At 37.4% G+C, this 24,355-nt stretch overlaps 1 protein-coding gene across 2 annotated transcripts; it reads right to left on the reverse strand.

Moving 5' to 3' along the window:
• Positions 1 to 17,121, reverse strand: LOC126161687 (S-formylglutathione hydrolase). 2 transcript variants are annotated; one of them, XM_049917701.1, is made up of 6 exons: positions 17,009 to 17,121; positions 16,858 to 16,928; positions 16,594 to 16,781; positions 16,328 to 16,517; positions 1,096 to 1,318; positions 1 to 981 (listed from the first exon to the last, which is right to left on the reverse strand). In XM_049917701.1, the coding sequence occupies exons 2-6, from the start codon at positions 16,926 to 16,928 to the stop codon at positions 784 to 786; spliced, it is 870 nt and encodes a 289-aa protein (XP_049773658.1). In that variant the 5' UTR covers positions 17,009 to 17,121; the 3' UTR covers positions 1 to 783. The 2 variants fall into 2 exon arrangements, with proteins under 2 accessions (XP_049773658.1, XP_049773659.1); XM_049917702.1 differs by having other exon boundaries at positions 17,001 to 17,084.
• Between the last annotated feature and the right edge of the window lie 7,234 nt (positions 17,122 to 24,355).

Here is a 24,355-nt window from a genome sequence, read left to right on the forward strand (position 1 = left end):
TTTATATGCCAGAAACATTTTATTTACCATAAACAAAGCAACTATTTCAGACTGTAACAAAACTCTGTAACTCTACATACTGTTGTTAACAGTTTATACATGTAGCACATAAAATAGTCTTATAAAAGAGATAGGTTCTCTTCTTGAACATCATCATTGTCATATGCAGTTAAATCTCTATTGTTTTTACCACAAAATATACAAATGGAAGAGGAAAACTTTCTTCTCTTACACAAATGTCATTTGAACACACTATTTCATACAGTAAGAAGAATTTTGTTGTAACAGCCTAACCTTACAGTGTTTATTGTTCGACTATAAATGCCCCTCAAGACCATAAATGCAGTACAACAAAATAGTTACTGACGACACTCATTGCTCACTAGTATTGAATCAGAAATCCTGTATTTGGGATCTCTTAGGCAGAGCAATGCAAATCACTGTACAAAATAAATGGGAAAACATTAACAATGGAAACCAGGGAGGAAGACACAGCACTTATTTAGTAAATGAAAAGCTATTTCTACTGTCAATAACTACTGAGGTCAGCCCTCAATTTAGACTGACGTACTGTGGGAAGATGAGTGGAGATTGGATGCAGGTTGATAACGGAAGAAAAGGAGCAGTATGAAAAGAAAATAGTACTTGTACTTGTTGCAATCACCAGTATACAGCCCAAATAATACACACACACAACATGCTGCAAAACAAGTATGATATACTTGGTGTAAGTTTCCCAATTGAGCTTGCCAAGCAGGACAATGTATTTATAACAAATCATGATCACAGAAGAGTGGATGTTGCATTGAGGTGTTTCATATGGAATTCAATGTGTCTACCAATGAAAGAAGCAATGAAGTAATAACTATGATCATAACCATCACACATTTGGAGCACTACAGGTGTGTGTGATTCCTGACAAGCAGCAACAAAATTTTCAGGTAGCAGCTGTTTTTCTTTCAGGAACTGGTCCTCCACACCCTACCAAAACAAAACAGAAATAGTTAATTGCTACTACTGCCAACAAATAGCAAAATAAGGTTTCCAAATTTACACATGCCAAAATAACAGACAAAAATATCTACATGTACTGACCTGGTCAATTAGAATGTCAAGGGGTGGTCCATCATAGTTTTTGACTAGCTCAGTTGCATCCCATCTTTGCCACTCAAGAATGTTACCCACTCCCAAATAGCCGGTAAATGCTTTCTTTCCCCAGGGACAATTTATTGGGTTGCAAATGGGTGCAAATGCAGATACAGAGCGGTATTTACCAGGATTCTTCAGGGCACAAATCAGTGCCCCATGACCACCCATGCTGCAAAGTAAAAATGAGTATGTCATGTAAATTATGTACAGAATATATTGAACAAAATGTCGGATGATTATTTTATTCCCCCCAAAAAGTTTCTCCTACAATTCCCAGTTTTGTTTTATGTGACAGCAAGCTTTGCTTTACTAGAGCTCATGGCCATCGCACTTATTAGTGACTAACCACAGTTCAGTTTTAACTGAAGAAAAAAGATATAGAAACTTTATTTTTTGTCAGGGAATATTAGTCAGCTGCAAGACTTTGTATCAAAGCTACTGTAGATGATTTCAAAATATTTTAAATTACATTCCTTCTTATAGCTCAACATAGATATAAAGCCTGCATTATCTTTACTGTAAAGGCTTGTTATGCTTTGGCTAAAGTTAATACAGGAGAATATGCAGGTAACACAATCTCCATTACCAGAAGTGTGAACACATTTTGTATATCTTCGACTTTTGCTCTTCACAAAACAGACAACACTATTACAATTCTTTGATGATTTATGTGATCAGACTGTTAAGAAAAAAGTTACACTACTGTGAGTGGTCCAAACGTTCCCACAATAAATAAAAATTGTTCAGCATCAAAACTGACAGCAGACACAAAGCACACTAGATTAATTAGTATCTGATGGCTAATCTTCAACTAAAAGTATTAAAGATAACAGTAAAAACCTCCATAATACACAATATCATAGCCCCACATGGATAATAATGTAACACTGGATAATTTTAAGTTAAATCCATCAGTGATTTGTTTGTATTGTTCATTCCAACCTAAGCTCAACATGACAATAAAAGAATTGGTGTTAATACATCATCATTCTCAATATACAAGCACTATGTTAGTAGTTTTCCACATTTTTCTGCTCTCCTCAACACAAAATCAACATGGCAATAAATGAACATGTGTTAATATATAGTCATTCACAAAATATAAGTTCTTTCTTATTCAATAGTTTTCCTCTTTTTCTGCTCTTGTGAACAGTTACAGGGTACGTAGCCGCAGTGTTATTCTTTTGAGTCGCTGATACTCTGACCCATTAATCTATTTTCGTAAGTAGACTTCTCTAGTACATCATATCACTTCTCTGAATACATGTGAATTTCAATCACCAAAAAGATAACTACCTGTACTTCAAATATGACAACAGTTGCATTTGCACACACACATGCATGTACGAGTGTGTTTGTTATATAATTCTGATGAAGGCCTGTTTGGCTGAAGCTGAAGGCTTTGTTTGACAGTCTTTTTGTTGTGCCTGTGCCTCAGCATCTCCGCTAGATGGTGATTAGCAATCTATGCTTTTCATAATATGACAATATTATGAAGTGGATAGTTGCTACTCACCATAGAGCAGAGATCTTGATTCACAGACAGGCACAACAAAAAGACTACAAAGCACATAAGCTTTGGGCCAAAAGACCTTCTTTTGGAATATACAGCCTACACACACACACACACACACACACACACACACAAAGGGTAAAACGATTGTGGGTGCATTTGTGGAATAGGAGGCTCTGTAGTGCTGGAGTGGAACAGTAAAGGGGGTAGGTGGGTGAATGACAATGACTAACATAGGTTGAGGCCAGGAGGATTATGTGAATATAGGATACATTGCAGGGAGAGTTCTCACCTGTGGAAATCAGAAAAGCTGGTGTTGGTAGGAAGGATCCAGATGGCATAGGCTGTTAAGCAATCATTAAAACAAAATGCATTGTGTTGGGCAGCGTGCTCAGCAGCTGGGAGGCCCAGCTGTTTCTTGGCTACAGTTTGTCGGTGGCTATTCAAATGGACAGACAGCCTGTTGGTTATCACGTCCACATAGAACAAAGCACAGTGGTTGCAGCTGAGCTTGTGGGTTACTACAAGGGCATGACAAGCAACAATCTGACTGTCCGCATGAATGGCCACCAACAAATCTTGGCCAAGAAACAGGTGGACCACCCAGTTGCTGAGCACAGTGCTAAAAATTATGTTCTTCATTTTAATGACTGCTTCACAATTTGCACCATCTGGATCCTTCCTACCAACACTAGCTTTTCTGAACTGTGCAGATGGGAACTCTCCCTGTAATATATCTTACCTTCACATAACCCTCCTAGCCTCAATCTTTGTTAGTCATTGTCCTGCACTCACCAATCCCTTCTCTGTTCCCACTTCAGCACTACACAGTCTTTTCACGTCTCTCCTTTTCCAGAGGCCCCCCCCCCCCCCTCCCATATATATATAACCTCCCGACTGCGCCTAGCTGTCGTAAACTCTCTCGGACTTGTTCCTGTATGGGTAATTTCATGTGAAATCACCCAGTGGCCGTTGCCCTTATGTCACAGACTTTTCTGAAAATTTTGTGTAAGAATGTACATAATGAATTAGGGTTAAAATGTTTCTTCTGGACTTTTTTGACCAAAATTGTAATTAGGAGACCATTTTGAAATGTGGGCCTCTTCTACCAACTGGCATTGAGAAACGAAGTGTCTTGTAAGTTTGTAACCACTATAACTTTTTTATTTATGAATCAATTTTATTCAATTTGGTGTCATTGGAAAGTAAAAGAATAGAGCTATAATATAAAAAATATTAAAGTGCTGTGTCAAAGCAACAAATGCTTGAAAATTTGTAATTAATGTTATTTTGTCACCAATTTTTTTCCAAATTTAAGGATTTTTTTTTTCAGCAGAATCACAAGTTTCACCATCTGAATTTTTGTTTCAAATAATTCCTACTGTCATACTTTTCAACATAAAAAAATCAGAAGGGTGTTTGTCCTCTATTGTTAGATCTTATACTTTTTCAATAATGCTGTAATAATTAATTGCTTCAAATAGCTAATCAACAATACATGAAACAACAATGAAAAATTCAGTCTAGCAGCAACACTCATATGCAACACAGGCTGTGTGTGTGTTAGGTTTTTGTGTGTCTGTGCACTTTATATATCTGAAGGACTTTAGTCATCTTGATTTTGTGCTTCTTACGTAAGTAGCCATTCTGTCTGGTAATTAGAGAACAAGAAAAAGTTTCAAACCATCCAGTTCTTTTTTGCAACATACACAGTTGATTAAAAATCACAATGGAAAGCAAATGTTCTTTAGGTTTTATGTCATAAGAAAAGTCGTAGCAGTGAAGAGTTTGATTTACTAGATATGTCAAGCCTGAATCAAGCTAATATTGAATTATTGAAGCTAAGAAGCACCTGCGAAAATATTGAGAGTGTTTGTTCTTCTCACAAAAGGCTCTATTTGGGAACATATGATGACAAAGAATTTGCTGTGACTCTTTTAAGATGCATGGTAAAATGACTGCTAAGAAATCTTTGAAACCTATTTCTTTAACCATGGCAAGGAAATTTAAAACCCTTGGACTTATCCCAGGTACCAAGCTGTGCATAACATGCCGTAAGGACATTTTATCTCCTACGGGGGATAACCTTCCAGGAATGGATGAATGTGAAGTTGAAGATCAAGAATATACACCAGAGCCTTCTACAGCTCTTCAAAAACTTAATGAAAGTTGTGAATTACTTGAAATTTCACCATTTAAGGTTACCAAGAGAGCACAAGACAGGCATCTAGAAGACATTCGATCCAAGTCTTGTCACTTAGCTTTAAAATTCCAGCAAACAGTATCAGAGGTGCTACATGCTCGAGTGAAAAATGTGTCTGAAGAAACTGGCAGTGCTGAATGTACAGATTGTAATATTTTAATGCAAAAACTTAAACAGAAATTCAGCAGAAGTTCTGTTGAAGAAAAACTACAAATACTTACCTTAGCACCAGCTTCATGGAGTACAGAAAAAATGCATATGTTTCTTAACACTACCGAATACATGGTAAAGAAATCGAGGGTATTGCTAAAAGAAGATGGTATTTTGTCAAAAGGGAGTTATAAAGTGGGAAACTGAATAGGTAAGGATGTGGAAAAACATGTCCACAATTTTTACTGTGAACATGATATAAGTCGCATTTCTGCTAATAAAAAAGACCGTCTGTCTGTCCCTTCAGAAAACGGCAAAAGATTGTATAAGACAAAAACACTAATTTAACATAATCTTAAAGATGTATACTTAGCTTTCAGAGATTAGTTTAGGCAACTAAATTTTGTGAACTTAGGCCAAAAGAATGTGTTACTGTAAACAGTCATGGAATGCATAACGTATGTGTATGCACGTATCACCAAAATGTAAAACTTAATGCATGCTGCACATGTGAAAGAACCGTATACTGAACTTCTACAGAAACTTGCGTGCAATCTGGCAAACGAGGAGTGCATGCTACATTGCTGTTCTCGGTGTCCTGATGAATATGAACTGCACAATTTTTTAATGAAGCTGGAGTCCTTACAAGATTGTGAAAATGTTGCATTCAAACAATGGATGCAAACTGATCGACTACACTGGAGACACTAATGAAGACGACTGATGAATTTGTTGAGTATCTCATGCAAAAACTTCAAAACTTAACACAACATCATTATGTATCAAAATCTCAGAGTCACCACTTCAAATCAAGCAAAGAAACCCTCCCCGATACTACATGCATCATCATAGGGTCATTCCATGCCAAGTGGTCTAGAGGCTCCCACATGACCCTCATGGATTTTCATGAAATTTTGTATGAACATTCACACATGTTCTCAATGAACACTGGTAAAGTTTCAGTTTCAGAAATTCAATACTTTCGGAGATACAGTCACTTGTTTAAGACCATAGCACAGCTTTCTATAGTGCGTACTTGAATTTTCAGCAACTTTGAGATGAGATATTTCTTTAAGTATTTGCATGAAAGAAACAAAACTTGGCCCTCTTATACAACTTTTAGAGCTCTTTAAAGTAAAATATTAAGAAAAGGATTTCTGAGCAATTTTCATAAAGATAATTTGAAGCAAAGTTGGGCGAAAAAATAGCTGTTTAAAAAAAAATGCGAATTTTAGTTTTTTATATCTCCAAAAGTAATTGTGGGATGTACATGAAACTTTGCACACCATAACTCACCAACACAAGATCTTAGAATATAAAATTTCATTCTCCTATTGCTTTCCATTATTTCACAAATCTAGATTAAAGTTGAAGATTTTTCAAAAAGTGCTAAAAATGGGTATTTTTAGTCAAATTTTTCAAAAAAGTGTTTTCTCCAAACTCTTCTAAACTATGGTCATTAGAAAGAGCGTATTCTAAACTATCTAGAAAAGTGGATTTGGATTTGCAATGCAAGCATATAAGGCCCAAAAAAGTAGCATCACCAAAGAGGCGCACTAGAAGTTTGAACACGTTTTCTGGCACTCAAATTATACCTGAAATCTTTTATTTTGCCTTATACATGTTTATTAATGTCTGGGATAAGTGAAATTAGAAGTCCTGATGAATAGGACCTAGCTTAAGTCCGAATAGCAAAAGAATAAAAATAGAAACAATTTATTTCTTAATTGTCACCCCCCCCCCCCTGCCTCCCACTCTCTCTCTCTCTCTCTCTCTCTCTCTCTCTCTCTCTCTCTCACACACACACACACACACACACACACACACACACACACACACACACACACACACACACAATTATTATTAAGAATGAATGTAAATCGTAAAATTTATTTGCATAATAATCTAATTATTAGTTGCCTGTTTAATGAACAACACCAGCTTACTGATGGATTGCTATGGTCCACCGTGGCTTAACCACTGCTAGTTTCATTTCACCTGAGAAAACCAACATTCCCATTGCCATAGGGGCCACGCCCGATAGCTTAGCAACAACAGCCAGGGGTGGGTTTCCTTTACCACAGGATCCCAAGCCTGATAAGCGTTTCTTTACACAGGTTCCCAAGCCTGATAGTAAAATTATATAAGTGCCCTGTGTAAAATTAGGAGGCAGTCTTGGATTCCTTAGATTGTTTCCTCTAACATATTTCAATTTTTGATATGCTACATTAATTTTCTGATGAATATCAAGAGGAATGGTGTATTGACGGCCAGACGAATTTACTGATGGAACTGGAATAACCGCAATAATGTGGTGTTCCGGAACCCAGCACCTGTCACTTCTTGTTGGCCAATAAAATGAATTTGCTGGATCATGTGGATGCATATAGTTTATTAATGCATCCCTTTGCTCTGTGGAGGTCTCTCAGATGTTCCCAATCCACCAGACGTTTTCATATATGCATGCAACATATTGTCCTGGTTGGAGAGCAGACATTAATATGCCTCCTTCATTACTGTGACCCATTTTAGCTAGAAAAGATGAACAATGGTTTGAAACTCTGCTGACCTGAATTGTTGTTTCATTAATAGGTAAAAAGTGATGATTTTCTCTAGTGCCTGCAACAGTTTGTCCAAGTTTAAACCTTTCTTCTTGTGACACAATATTTTTTTTCAATTTCATCTTTACTGACAAAAACAAATTTAATTCCATTAATGTTTTCAGAGCATAAGTGAAACAGATCTAGGGGAGTAAGAATTTGTCCATTAAGTGGCCATTGCAAACTTGCTCTTGCTGCTAATCGCTTTGTTGTACCTCCAATCCCATCACAAGGCGATTTCCTGTGACTAGTAGCAAAAAAATTCCATTCGGCTGTCATTCCAAAATCACTCTTATGATAGCACAAATCTAGGAAATTCTTGAAATTTTTATATTGAGCACTGGAGCCATCACTGAAATAATGAATGTGGGATATCTGTGCAAACTGTGCTTTTATATATTTGATGAGCTCCTTGATAAAAACATGAACTGTAATAGTGTCATGCCGCAAACAATCACTGATAATGCAAAAACTTGAAGATTCTACTTTCTCATTTTGACGAAAGTAGATAACAAATGGATGAATTGTTGCTTGACTATTGTCCCAGTGGAAGCCTTGCACAGCATCCTGAATGATAAAAGAATAATTTTCTGCAAAATCCATTAGGACAACAAGTTCTTCGTCTTTCAGATGACATTTAAGGCATTTAAGATGCAAGCTTTGATGCTTGGCAATGTAATGATCCACTACCATTTGCTTCGTGTCCAGTGTGGCCCGATCGGTATGTACCCATTGCTTAAACACAATAACTTCCTGTGGCTCATGATCTAGGAAGTAGCTGGCAATTTCAGATGCTATAGGTTTGGGCCCAGGACACCTTTCACAGCGATGTAGCATGCACTGTTTAGAGTTCAAACTGCCTTGCTGAGAATCTCCTTATAATTTTCATGTATACCAGCTCCGCTAAGCATAAGCTTAACATTTTGGTGAATTGCACAGACACAAACTGCATGCATTCCAGCTGATCCTACTGTTACACACCATTTGGGTCTAAGTTCACAAAACTTTGAGAACCCTATTTCTGGACCATTTATATTCTTATAGATAACAGACATTTCCCGTAAATTGCAAAGTAACAATCTTTTCTGCATTTATGTCTTTCTATCAAAGTCTAACTGAAATACTATCTTTTTTTCCAGGGCACACCCTACTATACTCATCATCTTCAAAAAAATTTCGCACTCTACTAGCAACTTCTGCTGGTAATTTCCTGCTTTGCCTATTTTCGGGAAGTGACAAAATGCCCTTCTCTGCCTTCAGCTTCCGAGCATTCACCATTCTTTCGGACACGCCAAACTGAGCTGCTGTTTGTCTGACTGTCCAACTTACAGATGCCAAGGTTAAAATTTGCATCTGTTCTTTATGAATTGCATTCTGCATCTTGGCCTTCAGTTCAGTCAGCAAATGTGCATAGTCGGCACAGTTTCCACATTCCTTAATTTCACTAGCATCTTCAATTTGTCGGTTTACTCCCATTACATTTACAATTCTGTTTTCAATCACATTTTGAGCCTTTTGAATTTTCTTCTTCACATATTGGGGCTTATCTCTGTAGCTTACTGTTCTCTTCATGGGTGAAATACCGATAGACAATAATAAGCTACTATTTAATTCTTCTTTTGGTGTAAAGTCCTCATCAGAATGTGATGATGAGGCTGGTACAGCTTCGTCCAAGCGTTTATTTAAGGTAGTCCTGCAAGCCGGACAAATTTTCTGGCCTGGCTTTATGTTATTAACAAGCTGCTTCTTCAACATATCAGAAGCCTTATTAGCTATTTCAGTATCAAGAGTGCGAATTCCTGCCTTAACATTATGATTCACCTTCCCGAAGGGATTGAAGCATTTTTTTGTGGAACCTCTCATATTGTGTCAATAACACGGCTTCATGGTGTAGGCAAACCTCAGAGGTATTGTCCAGCTTTGCTTCAGAACATCGGACCAACAACTCTCTTTCCTCATCACTAAAATCCGCAAACCATTTTAAAGCAGCTTTTTTGGCAAAGAAAGTGACATGACACTTTGTTCCACTATCTCCTTGCCCAATTGAGCAGGAAGGTATGCTGTTCCCTTCTGCATCCATCTCTAATCAGTAACTAAATAATGTATTTGGCCTCTATGTGCAAATTATAATCTGCTTAAATTTAAGACAAATTGCTACTGAATGAAATTATACACAATGTATAATACCAATGAAAAAATCTAATAACAGATATATGCTATAAAAGACACAATCAAAACAATTTTTTGTAAATTAGATTACAGACTTTGATGGTCTTACGAATCACTTAACAAGCCACACTCAGTCAAGAGAATCCACTCACTATGCTGCAAACACACCACTGATATACTGATTGTTCAAACAAGGCTCACAATAATGAAACAATCTGATTGTTAAAGTAATTGTTGCCATTATATTTTCTATAAACAGTGAATCTTGTGAATTTTCTCTTTGAAACTAGTGGTTATGTATTTACCAAGGTAGTAGGCTCCATTTAAGTGTGATTAAATACAAAACTAAAACTCTTAGATGTTTAACCAACCAATTTCACATGTTTCCCTAATAACTTTAAAATAAAAATTCAAAGATTACAACACATAGGTATTAAAATCTCTGCAATATTGATTGGAAAATTTGCATCACTTGATGGATGATTCAAGCAAACCGATTCTTTTTTGGAAAAATGTTTTATACAATTGAATCCAAAAATTAGGTCTTCACTTTCCATTTGTAAATATTTACAATTTTGAGAAGTACAAAAAATATGAACCTATTATTCATTGAATTCTTTATGATCTTTTTTATTTTTCTCCAAATGAGAAGAGTTTTATGCAGATGAACACTTAACGATAGAAGCAGAAGGGCTACTTCTCATAGTTTTCACGTTTTTCTGACAGTCTCATTTCCTATTTACCAGATCTTTTTATTTCAAATATTCAAGGCACTAATAAACATTTATTAGGCATAATAAAAGGTTTCAGGTATAATTTGAGTGCCAGAAAAATGTGTTCAAACTTCCAATGATGCTACTTTTTAGAGCCTTATATGCTTGCATTGCAAAACCAAATCCACTTTTCTAGATAGTTTAGAATATGCCCTTTCTGATGACCATAGTTTAGAAGAGTTTGGAGAAAACACTTTTTTGAAATATTTGACTAAAATACCCGTTTTAGCACTTTTTGAAAAATTGTCAACTTCACCCTAGATTTGTGAAATAATGGAAAGCAATAGGAGAATGAAATTTTCATTCTAAGACCTTGTGTTGGTGAGTTATGGTGTGCAAAGTTTCATGTACACCCCACAATTACTTTTGGAGATATAAAAAACTAAAGTTAGCATTTTTTTTAAACAGCTATTTTTTCGCCCAAATTGGCTTCAACCTATATGAAAATTGCTCAGAAATCCTTTTCTTAATATTTTACTTTAAAGAGCTCTAAAAGTTGTATAAGAAGGCCAAGTTTTGTTTCTTTCATGCAAATACTTACATAGATTTCTCATCTCAAAGTTGCTGAAAATTCAAGGATGCACTATTGGAAGCTGTGCTGTGGTTTCAAACAAGTGACTATATCTCTGCAAGTATTGAATTTCTGAAACTGAAGCTTTACCAGTGTTCACTGAGAACACGTGTGAATGTTCATACAAAATTTCATCAAAATCCATGATGGTCATGTGGGAACATTTCTCGATATTAGACCACTTGGCACGGAATGGCCCCATAGTGGATTTTGCAGAGAACTATACCTGTTTGCTTCAGGATGCTGCACAAGAATTTCAGTGGCAGAACATTCAAGTCACCCTTCATCGTTTTGTGGTGTACTTTAAAACAGATGATTGCATTACGTCAATGTCATTTTGTTGTATAAGTGACTGTTTGCAGCACGATACAAACACATTCTATGTGCTCGCACTTATGTATTGGAACACCACACATCCAGCATGTTATGTACTTCAGTGATGGCAGTTCTGCACAATATAAAAAATTTAAGAATTTTTTAAATTTGTGCCATCACAAGCAAGATTATGGAGTAACTGCAGAATGGAATTTTTTTGCCACTAGTCATGGCACAATTGCATGTGATGGAGTTGGTCGTACTATTAAATGTTTAACAACAAGAGCAAGTTTACAGTGTCCATATGACAGTCACATTTTAAGCCCAAAAGATGTTTACATTTGCGAAAACTCATGTTCCAGGAATAGAAACCTTTTATGTTATAACAGAGGAGATAACAAAGTCCACAAACATGTTACAAAAGGGATATGAGACTTGTTCTACCATTCCTGGGACAAGAGTGAATCATTTTTTCAAACCACTGAATGAAAACAAATTGCTGATAGAGCGTGTTTTCATCATCTCAGAATTCAAAAAACTGCCTCTAACACAATTAAAGAAGAAAGATTTGTCGCAGCTGTGGTGGCTTGGAAAAATTCTAGAGATAAGTGAAGAACACAGATGCAAAAGTCAAGTTTATGAGTCCAAGCGGCCCTTCCTCAAGTTATTCACGGCCACTTCACACTGATGTTTGCTAGGTATCTTATGAAAACATTTTAATGACTTTGCCTGCTCCTAGTGCAAGCACAAGTACTGGTAATTTATATACTTTTGAATCAGACGTACTATTGTCCATTGAAAACTTGTTTGAAAGAATGAATGCTTTTTAGAATTTTATGAATGTGTTTTATGAGAACTGATCATCATTTGTGATCACTAGGTAAGAGTCACAAAATGAAATGTGTATATTATTATTTATGTTCTTTCTGTTTTAAATGATTAAACAGGACAAAAACCCTTCTGATTTTTTTATACTGAAATGTATGACAATAGGAATTCTTTGAGACAAAATTACAATGGTGAAACTTTTTGACGAAAAAAATTCATGAAGTTTTTTAAAAAAAAATTTGAAAAATGATTTTATTACAGATTTGCACATATTTATATGCACAGTTGCAGCATTTTTATAGTTTAGTGATACAGTTGGTCCTTTTTATCTTTCTAATGACACCAAATTGAATAAAATTGATTTATAAATAAGGGAGTTGTAGTAGTTAAAAACTTTCAACCTACCTTTCGTACTGACACCAGATGGAGAAAATGCTAGACATTTCAAAATGGCCCCTGACTACAGTTTTGCTCCCAAAAAACCGAAAAAAATTATTTTATCACTTTCTATTTATGTAATTTCTTACACCAAATTTTCACAAATATCTGTGACATGATGGCATCGAGATTTCTTTATTTTGGGTGATTTTAAATGAAATGAGCCCACAAACAGCACTTCACTGTCTCCCACCTGTCTCTTGCTCTCACTTCCCTTCCCTGCCTCCTCCTCACCCACACTGCCCAGATTGCTTCTCCCAACATGCACAGTTGCTCACAATCTGGTCTCCACAGCCAGAGAGAATGGTCATGTGTGTGTGAGCTGCATTTGCGCGAGTATATGTGTGTGTGTGGTGTGTGTGTGTGTGGGGGGGGGGGGGGGGGGGCATGTTTTGTCTATTTTCTTGAAGGCTTTCTGGATGAAAGCTCACGTGTTTAGTAGCTTTTCTATTGTGCCTCTCTATGACTCAATATCTCCTCTATATGGTGATTATCAATCCACCTTTTTCGTAATATTGTCATTATTCCATCCTGGATTTTCCACTGTTTGATTTTTTTATACTTCAAATATCTTTCTCTTGGGTTGCTTTTCTCTGTTATAAGGTGTTTCTTAAAACGTTGATATATTCCTACATGCCTCAAGGTACCCTTTTTGATAATAATATTCTGAGTGTTGAGTGTGTGAAGACTGTGCATTTTGAACACAGTAAAACAAACTGTCCGTATCCGAGGTCAAACTTTTTTCATTTCAGTGACTAGCAAAGAAGGTTGTGAAGACTAACTCTGCTCACAGAATTTCAACACAGTTCACGATCTGCAGCACTGTCCTCAGAACAGATTACAGACCCTGCCTCTGAGCCAAGTGGATGATCTGAGCCAGAGACTTCAAAGGTTCTGTGACAAGCTAAGCTGTGACTATCTTGTCTTGTGCCATACAGCTGATAAATGTAGAATAATACTAAATGCATTATATGAAAACTAACTACAAGAGATAGTTCAGAAGCCTACTCATGATGGAAAAATATTACAGCTAATAGCAAAAACAGACCTGACCTCTTTCATGATGTCCGTATTAAAATTAACTAGATAAAGAGGCGGTAGTATCATGTCTGACTGGAGAACTTGAAAATGTTAGTTCTGGTTTGAACATGCTAGAGTTTAAACATAGTAGACCAAGCACAGTAAGGATCTGTACCTAAGATTACTCATGATGACAGCAACCCTCCATACCATACATCAGCTGTAAAGAAACTGACTAATACACAAACGATATGAAACAAAGCATAAAGCTTCTGACAGAGAGCCAACTGACTGCACCATTAACCAAGATGCATACTTCTCTCAGTACATATCACACTGGAATTATGGGTTGCACAAGAAATGGAACTCGACAATTTATATTTAAAAGAGAGACATTTACTAAAGCCTACTCTCTTACTGAAACCCTTACGATACATCTTGATTTGAGGAGCAACTTCTGAAAATGATTAATGCTCACTGCTGGACAAAACTAGTTTATATAATATGGTGTATTTTCCGACTCTCCCCACACACTCCTACAGCCAGATCCTGCCAAAATGCATTTTAAAACGCTTGAAAAGAACTTCGAGCTGTAGAAAACGCAACACATAGCATTTTGTCATCTAGTATGAATGAGTCAAACAGCAATGTTGGCTTTAAGACTGGTGGACTGAAATGAAACCTCTTAGCTGATAACAATGACTGACATATTTATTTTTGGTATTACAGCATTGTTGGGTACGTTATTGCAAACATTTTGAAATCTGGTAAATGTGCACAGGCAGAAATTTACTTCTGCCTTAAATTCCAGTCCTGATGTCTTCATTCAGGTTTCTGTTAGGTCACAGACAAGTACTATGGGTAATATTCCAGAATCAGGCTTAGATCTTACAGTTGCAATATTCTACAAAAAAAGTGAACAATGTGAAATGTCCAGTTTTAGATCAATTTCAAAATCCCAATTTTAGCTAGTTATGGGGCAGATATCAAGTTACTTTGAGGACAATAAACTTTTCCTGGACACACAGCATGGCTTTCACAAATAGAAGTCAACTATACAGCATTGGACGTAATCACAGTGGTTCGAGGACAGAGAAACTGTGGCACTCAAACTCTGTCACCTCAGCAAGACATCTGACTGCATCTCGCAAGTGTTGTTATAGTGCTGGAAGTGGTGTTCTGGCAACTCTTTACTCTGATCCGAAATGAAATTTTCACTCTGCAGCAGAGTGTGAACTGATATGAAATCTCCTGCCAGATTAAAACTGTGTGCCAGACCGAGACTTGAACTCGGGACCTTTGCCTTTCGTGGGCAAGTGCTCTACCGACTGAGGTACCCAAGCACGACTCACGCCCTGTCCTCGCAGCTTCAATTCCACCATTACCTCATCTCCTACATTCCAAACTTCACAAAAGTTCTCCTGCGAAACTTGCAGAACTAGCACTCCTGGAAGAAAGGATATTGCGGAGACATGGCTGTTCCACACCGTGGGGGTGTTTCCAGAATGAAATTTTCACTCTGCAGTGAAGTGTGCACCGATATGAAACTTCCTGGCACATTAAAACTGTGTGCCGGACTGAGACTAGAACTCGGGAGCTTCGCCTTTCGCGGGCACCAGGAAGTTTCGTATCAGTGCACACTTCACACTACAGAGTGAAAATTTCATTCTGAAAACATCCCCCAGGCCGTGGCAAAGCCATGTCTCCGCAATATCTTTTCTTCTAGGAGTTTTAGTTCTTCAAGTTTCGCAGGAGAGCTTCTGTGAAGTTTGGAAGGTAGGAGATGAGGTACTGGCAGAACTGAAGTTGCAAGGACGGGGAATGATTCATGCTTGGGTGGCTCAGAACTGGTAGAGCAGTTGCCCGCGAAAGGCAAAGGTCCTGAGTACGAGTCTTGGTCTGACAGACAGTTTTAATCTGCCAGGAAGTTGCTTGAATCTGATCCTGAAAACAGAAGACAGATGGTATCAGCCTATGGAGCATTCTCCCAAGAATGAAAATTGGAGCATGGCAGACCCCAGGGATCTATCACTAGACCTCTACTGTTTCTTATTTATGTCAGTGATATATGCTGTAACAACCATTTACAATTTGCTGATGACGCCACCATTTTTTGCCAAAGAAAAAAATGCTGCACATGTTCTCCACCTGTATTGAGGAATTGTTCAGAAGTGACTAAAGTGATTAGACGAAATAATGTTTTCATCTGTTACATATGTCTTCATAGTGAAAACTTTCCTCATTTTCACATAAAAAATTATAAAAATGCCTATGTACGTAATCTTGAATCCATCCATCCAGTCATGACTGGTAAATGATGCAGATTTAGTAATAAAGCAATCAAAAACCATTATTTCCAAGGCTTACATCAAAAGGCATACTGTCCAATGGAACTCAACAACTACATTTAGTCCTACACACACACACACACACACACACACACACACACTTTCTCTCTCTCTCTCTCTCTCTCTCTCTCTCTCTCTCTCTCTTTACTGTCTGTGTCCAATTATTTAATGGTGTTTTTCAAGCACAGGGCATGTATGATATATGCGAGTCCTCTTCTGAGATACATATAAAAGTCATTATGTTTATTACCTGTGACCCATTATAGATACTTTATCTGCAAGCACAGGGAAGTTAGTATTTATTATATCTGGGAGTTCCTTTGTGACATAAGAATACATTCGGTAGTGTTTTTGCCATGGATCCGTCACGGAGTCAACATAAAATCCAGCTCCACTACCAAAATCCCAACTGTCACCTTCTCCGGGCAAATTCACGCCCCCTGTAATAAAATATTGTGTGTCAGTCAACAATTAATTTACATAAAACACGTTGTGCAGATCTGGAAGGCAGCTTACTAGGGCTAGTGTCTGGACAAACTATTATTACTCCATGTGCAGCTGCGTATCTCTGAGCACCGGCCTTCTGAATGAAGTTCTGCTCCGTACAGGTCAGACCAGATAACCAATATATGACTGGCAGGCTACGTTCTTCCGACTGCGGTGGTAGGTAAACCGCAAAGTTCATTTGACATCGCAGCTCGGAACTATCACATAAAGTCACAGTGATCAAACAAGATGAATATTACGGATGCCACTCGCTTAAATAAAACGACGTCTTACCTCTCATGAGAAAATACTTTCTGATACCCGCCGAAACAACGATTACTCGATACCTCAATTAGTTCTGGCATCTGAAAAAGTAAACAAGATCTGTTTACCGTCTCCACTCAATAAAAGAAACATGAATTAAAGCCTACTGTTACCTTCGTACATTTATCACGCGACACGCACAACACAGCACACGCCAAACAAACCCAACCCCGCGAACCAGTGATATTATAGCGCAGCACTACTCGTATCGCCCGTATTGCAGCGATTCACACGTTTCCGATAAAGTCCCAGACTAATCATCTGCAATTGTATATTAATATCTGTGAAGGATCATGATCAGCAATTTTTTGATATCGTACACGCTATCATTGCGTTAAATAGCTAAGTGATGGTGGTGTTGAGCTAAACTGTCTGCATACTCAGCTCTGGTAAATCACTGAATAAATTTACAGATTTCATAAGAGATGTCGTTGAACCAAGAAGCACTAATAATCCCAGACTTTTAAAACAGGACTTGTAGAGCAAAACAGGAAGAGAAAAAATTAGCTGTGGAGTGCGAGTTGTCTTCAGCGTGATTCCAAATCAAATTTAACTGACGTAATTTATTTGACACGAAGAGGAAAATTACGTGGCATGTACATTAATCTTGATCTAACTCTCTGGAATCAATTAATGCTTGAGTCTGTGCCATTCACCTGTTTAGGAAATTATCTACTTTATAACAGCGCAGTTTAGATCACAGGCAAAGATGTTTCCAGTTTCTCATTACAGTTTGTATGTCTTTAATTGTTGTGGATGTATTGTTATTATTTTTATTTACTTATTCGTTCTTGGACAATTCAGTGCAACAGTATCGGACATGCCATAGATGATAAAAAAAATTATATACACATAGAGAACACAAACAAAATATGATAGGATTCGGTGAGGATAGGGCAGGAAATTGTCCATGATCTAATCAATGGAATCAGTCAGTGTGGCATTCGTCGTAGAAAATTTGGAATACCACGGAAAACCCAATGCAGGATGTCTGCACAAGTTTCTTCAGGAAGTACACTAAATAGATGTGCCTGTGCCTCAGTGATATGTTATATACATGTTAGTAGTCCTTAAGTACATTAATGCTCCACCACATAAATGTTACTGTAATACAAGTATCAGTCTATCTGTACAACAGATGTCCCATATATGCTAGAATATTATAATTTAATGTAAAAATAGTGTAATTAATGTACATTTGAATCATACAGTATTATAGTATTATATTTTGTTATACACTGACTTATCCTACAGCAAAATGAACTAAATGATTACGGTACCTGGACCAATAAGGATGTGTGGATACCATGAGACTGACTGATCAAAGTGCATTGTGCAGTATGGTGCAAAGTGATATTTTACCTTTTTGATGTATTTTGTAATTAGCTCATGTTACTGGTGTCTCTGTCAAGGTGTATTTTCTGAGTAAATTGCGGTTATATGTTATCTATACTGTTTCATTATTCACAGATAGGGTAACACCATAAAAGGAATCCTACATTGGTAACTTTCTGACTTGTAACAAGAATTTTTGCAAATTGAGCCAGGATTTTTGTCATCTTAGACAAAGGATAAAAGGAATTGTTTAGGTAGTTAAGGGAGGAGAAAATTTAATAGTTAAGGGGGACTGGAATTCGATAGTAGGGAAAGGAAGAGAAGGAAAAGAAGTAGGTGAACATGGACTGGGGGAAAGGAATGAAAGGGGAAGCCATCTGATAGAATTTTGCGCAGAGCATACTTTCATCATCGCTAACACTTGGTTTAAGAATAATGATAGAAGAGTGTACATGTGGAAAGGACCTGGGGACACTGGAAGATTTGGGATTGATTATATAATGGTAAGATAGAGATTTTGGAGCCAGATTTTAAATTGTAAGACGTTTCCAGAGGCAGATGTGGACTCTGGCCACAATTTATTGGTTATAAACTGGTAATTTTGAAAGATCAAATAGTGAAGGCAGCAGAGGATCAAACAGATAAAAAGACGAGAGATATTGAAACTCATGAAAGGAGAAAATATAAAAATGCAGTAAATGAAACAGGCAAAAGGGAATACAAGTGTCTAAAAATGAGTTGACAGGAAGGGCAAAATGGCTAGGCAGGAATGGCTAGTGGACAAATATAATGATTTGGAAGCATGAATCACTAGGTGAAAGATAGAAATAGCCTACAGCAAAATTAAAGAGGCCATTGGAGAAAAGAGTGACTACCAAGAGCTCATATGGAAACCCAGTCCTAAGTAAAGAAGAGAAAGCTGTAATGTGGAAAGAATATGAGTACATAAAGAGTCTATACAAGAGAGCAGTACTTGAGGGCAGTATTATAGACATGGCTGAGGACATAGATGAAGATGAAAGGCGAGATATGATACTGCGAGAAGAATTCGACAGAGCACCGAAAAAACATAAGTCGAAACAAAGCCCTGGTAGTAGATAACATTCTGTCTACTGATAGCCTCGGGAAAGACAGGCATGACAAAATTCTTCCATCTGGTGAGCAAGATGAATCAAACTGTCGAAATACTCCCAGATTTTAAAAAATAATATAGTACTTCCACTTCCAAAGAAATCAGGAGCTGACAAGTGTGAATATCACCGAACTATTAGTCTAATAAGTCATGGCTGCAAAATACTAACACGATTTCATTACATAAGAATGAAAAAACTTGTAAGACCTTTCAATGATCTGTGTGCAGCTGGTGGGACAGCACGAACCCGATCACATCTCTCTATGTCCGAATAGCTGGATACAGAAGCATATACAGGATGTTTATTTTAACTTGAGACAACTAAATATCTCGAAAATGACGCATAGTATGAAAAAAATGTTCTAGGTGAAAAGTTGATATCAGAAAAGGGAACGTCTGCCCGTGCTGCAACTTGTCACCTCCTAACCGCCCCTTCTGCGTGGGTGGGGTCAACTTTGTGTTTTAAATTGGGAACTTCCGATTTTTATTGAATATTTGGCTTCTACACCAAAAAATACATACAGATTACTCAAACCACTGTTTCCCATTCGTGGTAGATGGCACTGTAATCGACAGATGTCAGGTGCGCGTCATTTTGCAAATAGGAATCGAAACATTTGATTCTGTATTTCATTTATGATGTAAATGTAGACCTTTGTGTTTTAACGGTAGATATTTATGTTCGAAATTTACTATGTTGCAAATTTGATGGTGTAGTTGTTGTTGATGTTGTGGTCTTCAGTCCAAATCCTGGTTTGATGCAGCTCTCCATGCTACTCTATCCTGTGCTAGCCTCTTCATCTTCGACTAACTACTGCAGCCTACATCCTTCTGAATTTGCTTAATGTATTCATCTCTTGGTGTCCCTCTACAATTTTTACCCTCCACATTTCCCTCCAATACTAAACTGGCGACCCCTTGATGCCTCAGGACATGTCCTACCAACCAATCCCTTCTTCTGGGCAAGTTGTACCACAAATTCATCTTCTCCCAATTGTATTCGGTACCTCCTCATTAGTTACTTGATGTACCTGTCTAATCTTCAGAATTCTTCTGTAGCATCCCATTCCAAAAGCTTTGGATCTATTCTTCTCTAAACTGTTTTATTTACTTTCAGAAACGACTTCGTGACACTTAACAAATTTAACTTTTTCAGAAACACTTTCCTTGCCATTGCCAGTCTACATTTTATATCCTCTCTACTTTGGCCATGATCAACTATTTTGCTGTCCAAACAGCAGAAGTCATCGACTACTTTAAGTGTCTGATCTCGTTTCCTAATCTAATTCCCTCGTCATCACCTGACTTAATTCGACTACATTCCATTATCCTTCTTTTGCTTTTGTTGGTGTTCATCTTATATCTTCCTTTCAAGACACTGTCCATTCTGTTCAACTGCTTCTCCAGGTCCTCTGCTGTACTCAGAGAGAATTACAATGTCATTGGCAAATGTCAAAGTTTTTATTTCTTCTTTTTGGACTTTAATTCCTACTCCAAATTTTTCTTTTGTTTTCTTTACCACTTGCTCAATGTCCAGATTGAATAACATTGAGGACGAGGATTGCATTGTTGTCGGGTCCTAGAGACATTGCGGTACGCGCATACTCTTGCTTCGCGCTTCATGAAAGCGTATATTACTTGCTTGTGTAGAATTTGTCACTTACCACCACCATCGCTATGGAAACTCGCAACAGATGGAATAAGACTTTACTATATAATTCGCTACACTCACATTTAATGCTTCCAGTAGGTACGACCTTCACAGCAGAGCGCTCAGAATACTCCTGAATGCCCATTGGCTGTTGGAGAATATGTGACTTAGGTGCACAGGATAAGCCTAAACTCGACCGCCATCGTTTGTGATTCCAGCGATAGAGCTCAAGCCACAAGAAGAGTAATACAAGCTGATGTCAAGGAAATTTTCGGAGAAGCATGAGTTTGGATTACGATTACTTACTTTTAAAATTATCATTGAATAACAAGATTGGTATAGGAGAAAATCTGTAGTAACTGACAAAACGAGAGTATCTGTCCACGGATTACCCATCAGCAAAGCAACTATTTGATCTGAAATAATGTACCTAGTATGCTTGAATGAAAGACCTATCAACGTTTTATGTTATTAACATCTGTTTACGAGGTTTACCCATATGGATGGACGAACACGTTAATGCGCCACTTCGGGGATTCGGGTAGGCGAGCCTGCCCTGTATCGAATACACCTCATGGATTGACGACAAGGACTTGTCGGCTGCCCAGCCTGGACGTGGTTTTTGGATAGGGCTGGTCCCACGTCTAGCTCAGATACATGCTATGCTAACTTTTAGAAAACCCTCACACCTGAACATGAGGTTTACTCTAGATGCAGACAGATGTGGTATACAAATTTGGTCCCTGGAAAGCGGTGGTGTTAAGAAGGGCAGCCAGCCACAGCTGTCGCTAACATTGCCAACATCCATAACACCATGCCGATCGCTAAGGAAACAGAAAAAGGAAATGAAGAAGAAGAAAAAAGAGAAAGGTCTGTTTACGAGGTTTAGTGGCTCATCTTATCTACGAATAAGCGTGTTCATTCGAGACAAAATAAAACGATTGAAAAACTAACTAATATGTGTAGATATCTTTTGTGATCCTGCTGGTTCATGTTTTAAGTCCTGCATAGCACAGCAGCAAAGTAATGGTAATATTATGTGCAAATAGTTTAGTTCGGTAGGTCGGAATTGTTATAACAGTTGGATTAATTTGAGTTTCGCAAGGTCCCTGAATTCTGATTTGTGCTATTGTCTACTTTGCACAAATCCTGTATGTTCTGTACATCACCTTAATTGGAGAGCGAAGAGCCTCAATAATATAGCTGATTTTACCAGATTGGTTTGTTCTTTCTTTAATGGTAGCAATCCCTTTCTGAATATTATTGTAGTTATGCAAGATTCATTTAAGTGCCTAGATGAGAGCACAGCATTACCGCAACTGCATCACAGATAAGGACTGGTAAGTTTAATATGTCGAGATTGTGTGGCTGGACTTAAAGCACGTAGTATCTGAAGATAGTTCTGTGTCGAAATTAAGACGTGCAAACCCTGCTAGATTGTCACTTATGGTCACATGCAGGTTGTTCAATATTACTTTGCAGAACTGGGAGCAAATTATTCGGGAAGGTTTTATTTTTATTAACCCCAGATTTATAGCCCATATTCATTAAACAGCCGAGAGAAGGACAACCATGTTTCAAAATGGTTCATTAGCCATTAAATGGCATGGAATGATGTGGTATAGTTGCCAACCGAGTATGTAGGATTTAAGGCACAGTAGATACTACTTCACAAGGTAAAATAGCACGTGTAACTGACATGAATAGAATTAAGAGGGAGCTAAGCAACATAGAAGTTGTCAGTCCTGATATGGATTCGACAAGAGCTTTGTATGAAGAGGAAAGGGGGTTAGAATCACCAAGTACATTGTCATTAGAACCAGTGAAAGTGGAACCACTGAAAATTATAAATTGAATTGCCAAAATGTTTTACTGTTGTCACTAATTGAAATGTTAGGTAATCTCAAGACAGAGATGCAAACAGAAATAAGTAAGTGTAATGAAGTGGTCAGTTTTCATGATGCAGCTAAAATTGGAGGTAAAGTGTGACATGGATGAGTACAATTAGAGCAGCAGGTTGATGCAAAATTGAAGAAGATGGTTCCAAAAGATCTTAATGAGGTGCCCAAAAATGGCAAGGCATGAGCTAAGGAATTTGAATTGAAGATAGTGAAAAGATTGCACATTCACTCAGCAATTTGAGCAAAAGAATTCAGATCATGAGCAGGCAGTGATCCAACAATTAAGTAATGCCAGTGATTAATGCTTGATCAAAGTACCGAAGTTTCAGAAACACATAACCGAGAAGGATCGCATGCTGGGCGCTGAGGGAATAGCACATGGCTCATTCCACACAGAGCAATTGGAGCATAATACATTAGTTGACGAGAAACTGGATAAAACTGACAAGGAGATATGTAAGTTGTCGAGAATTGTGTAACAGCATTCTTTTGTTATTTCAGCAGAAGCTTCTTTATTGTCGGCATTTTAGTTATTTAAATCCGCTCAGAAATGATCATCCGGAACTTTTCACACAGGAATAATTATGGGATGTGTTATCGATATCCTGGTCTGCTCCAGAACGAATTTCTTTTGTAGAAGGACATCCCAGGGGTGATGCTGCTCGGTGGGCGAATGATGTGGCCAAAGACTGTAAAGATTTACAGGAGTTCTATAATCCGTTCATCATAAGAATGAACATGATGTAAACAAACACAAATGTGATGATTGGTCAGAAGCCGTAGCACACGTACACTGGTGTTGTTACGCTCTTGAAGTGGGTCCTACTTATGTATTAGATATCTTATTACTAAGTTACGTTGAATGAAACTCTAACAAATTCAAGTGTATTAACAGTCATCAACGTTTTTATTAATCACGCTTTAGCTACATAGTTTTTTTTTTTTTTTTTTTCAAAAATCGTGTACAGTCACAGCCTCTGCAGCGTTGTGCTCTGATCGTCGCGCTGTTAATGCGCAGTATGAAAATGGCTGAGGCTGCTTTCTGTACCGTAGTGAATCACGCGTGTGGAACACGGTTAAAAAGTGCCGAGAAATAGGCTGTTCTTAATGTTTTTCATATATTTATAATCGGCTTTGAAGTTTTCCCAGTAGTGTATATAAATACAGTCGATAGTTGAAATCCTCACTGAACATTTGGCGTAGTCTGTAGTGTAATGGAATGTGAACAAAATGCGGTTATTCGTACGTTGTTTCAAATCTCCACAATAAGATTTTTTCCTCGTTCAATTTGAAATAACTACATCTCATAATTATAAAAAATCATCATCATTTTTTTAATGAATAATGCACGTCTTCTTGTTTCTAATTACATATTGGGCGCGAAATTCCTGTTTCCATTTCAAATACAAATTCTTAGTTATTGATGTTTTATGAAAGACTGTTCATAAA

The sequence above is a fragment of the Schistocerca cancellata genome, chromosome 2 (assembly GCF_023864275.1).
Source record: "Schistocerca cancellata isolate TAMUIC-IGC-003103 chromosome 2, iqSchCanc2.1, whole genome shotgun sequence".
Classification (NCBI taxonomy): Eukaryota; Metazoa; Arthropoda; class Insecta; order Orthoptera; family Acrididae; genus Schistocerca; species Schistocerca cancellata.

What these genes read in the sequence shown, in the direction of transcription:
- LOC126161687 (XM_049917701.1), bottom strand. Translation starts at nt 16,928, where the DNA reads ATGCCAGAACTAATTGAGGTATCGAGTAATCGTTGTTTCGGCGGGTAT. An exon ending in AAAGTATTTTCTCATGAGAG is followed by an intron (nt 16,782 to 16,857) that starts GTAAGACGTCGT and finishes TTTATGTGATAG; the next exon opens with TTCCGAGCTGCGATGTCAAA. An exon ending in TTGTCCAGACACTAGCCCTA is followed by an intron (nt 16,518 to 16,593) that starts GTAAGCTGCCTT and finishes ATTTTATTACAG; the next exon opens with GGGGCGTGAATTTGCCCGGA.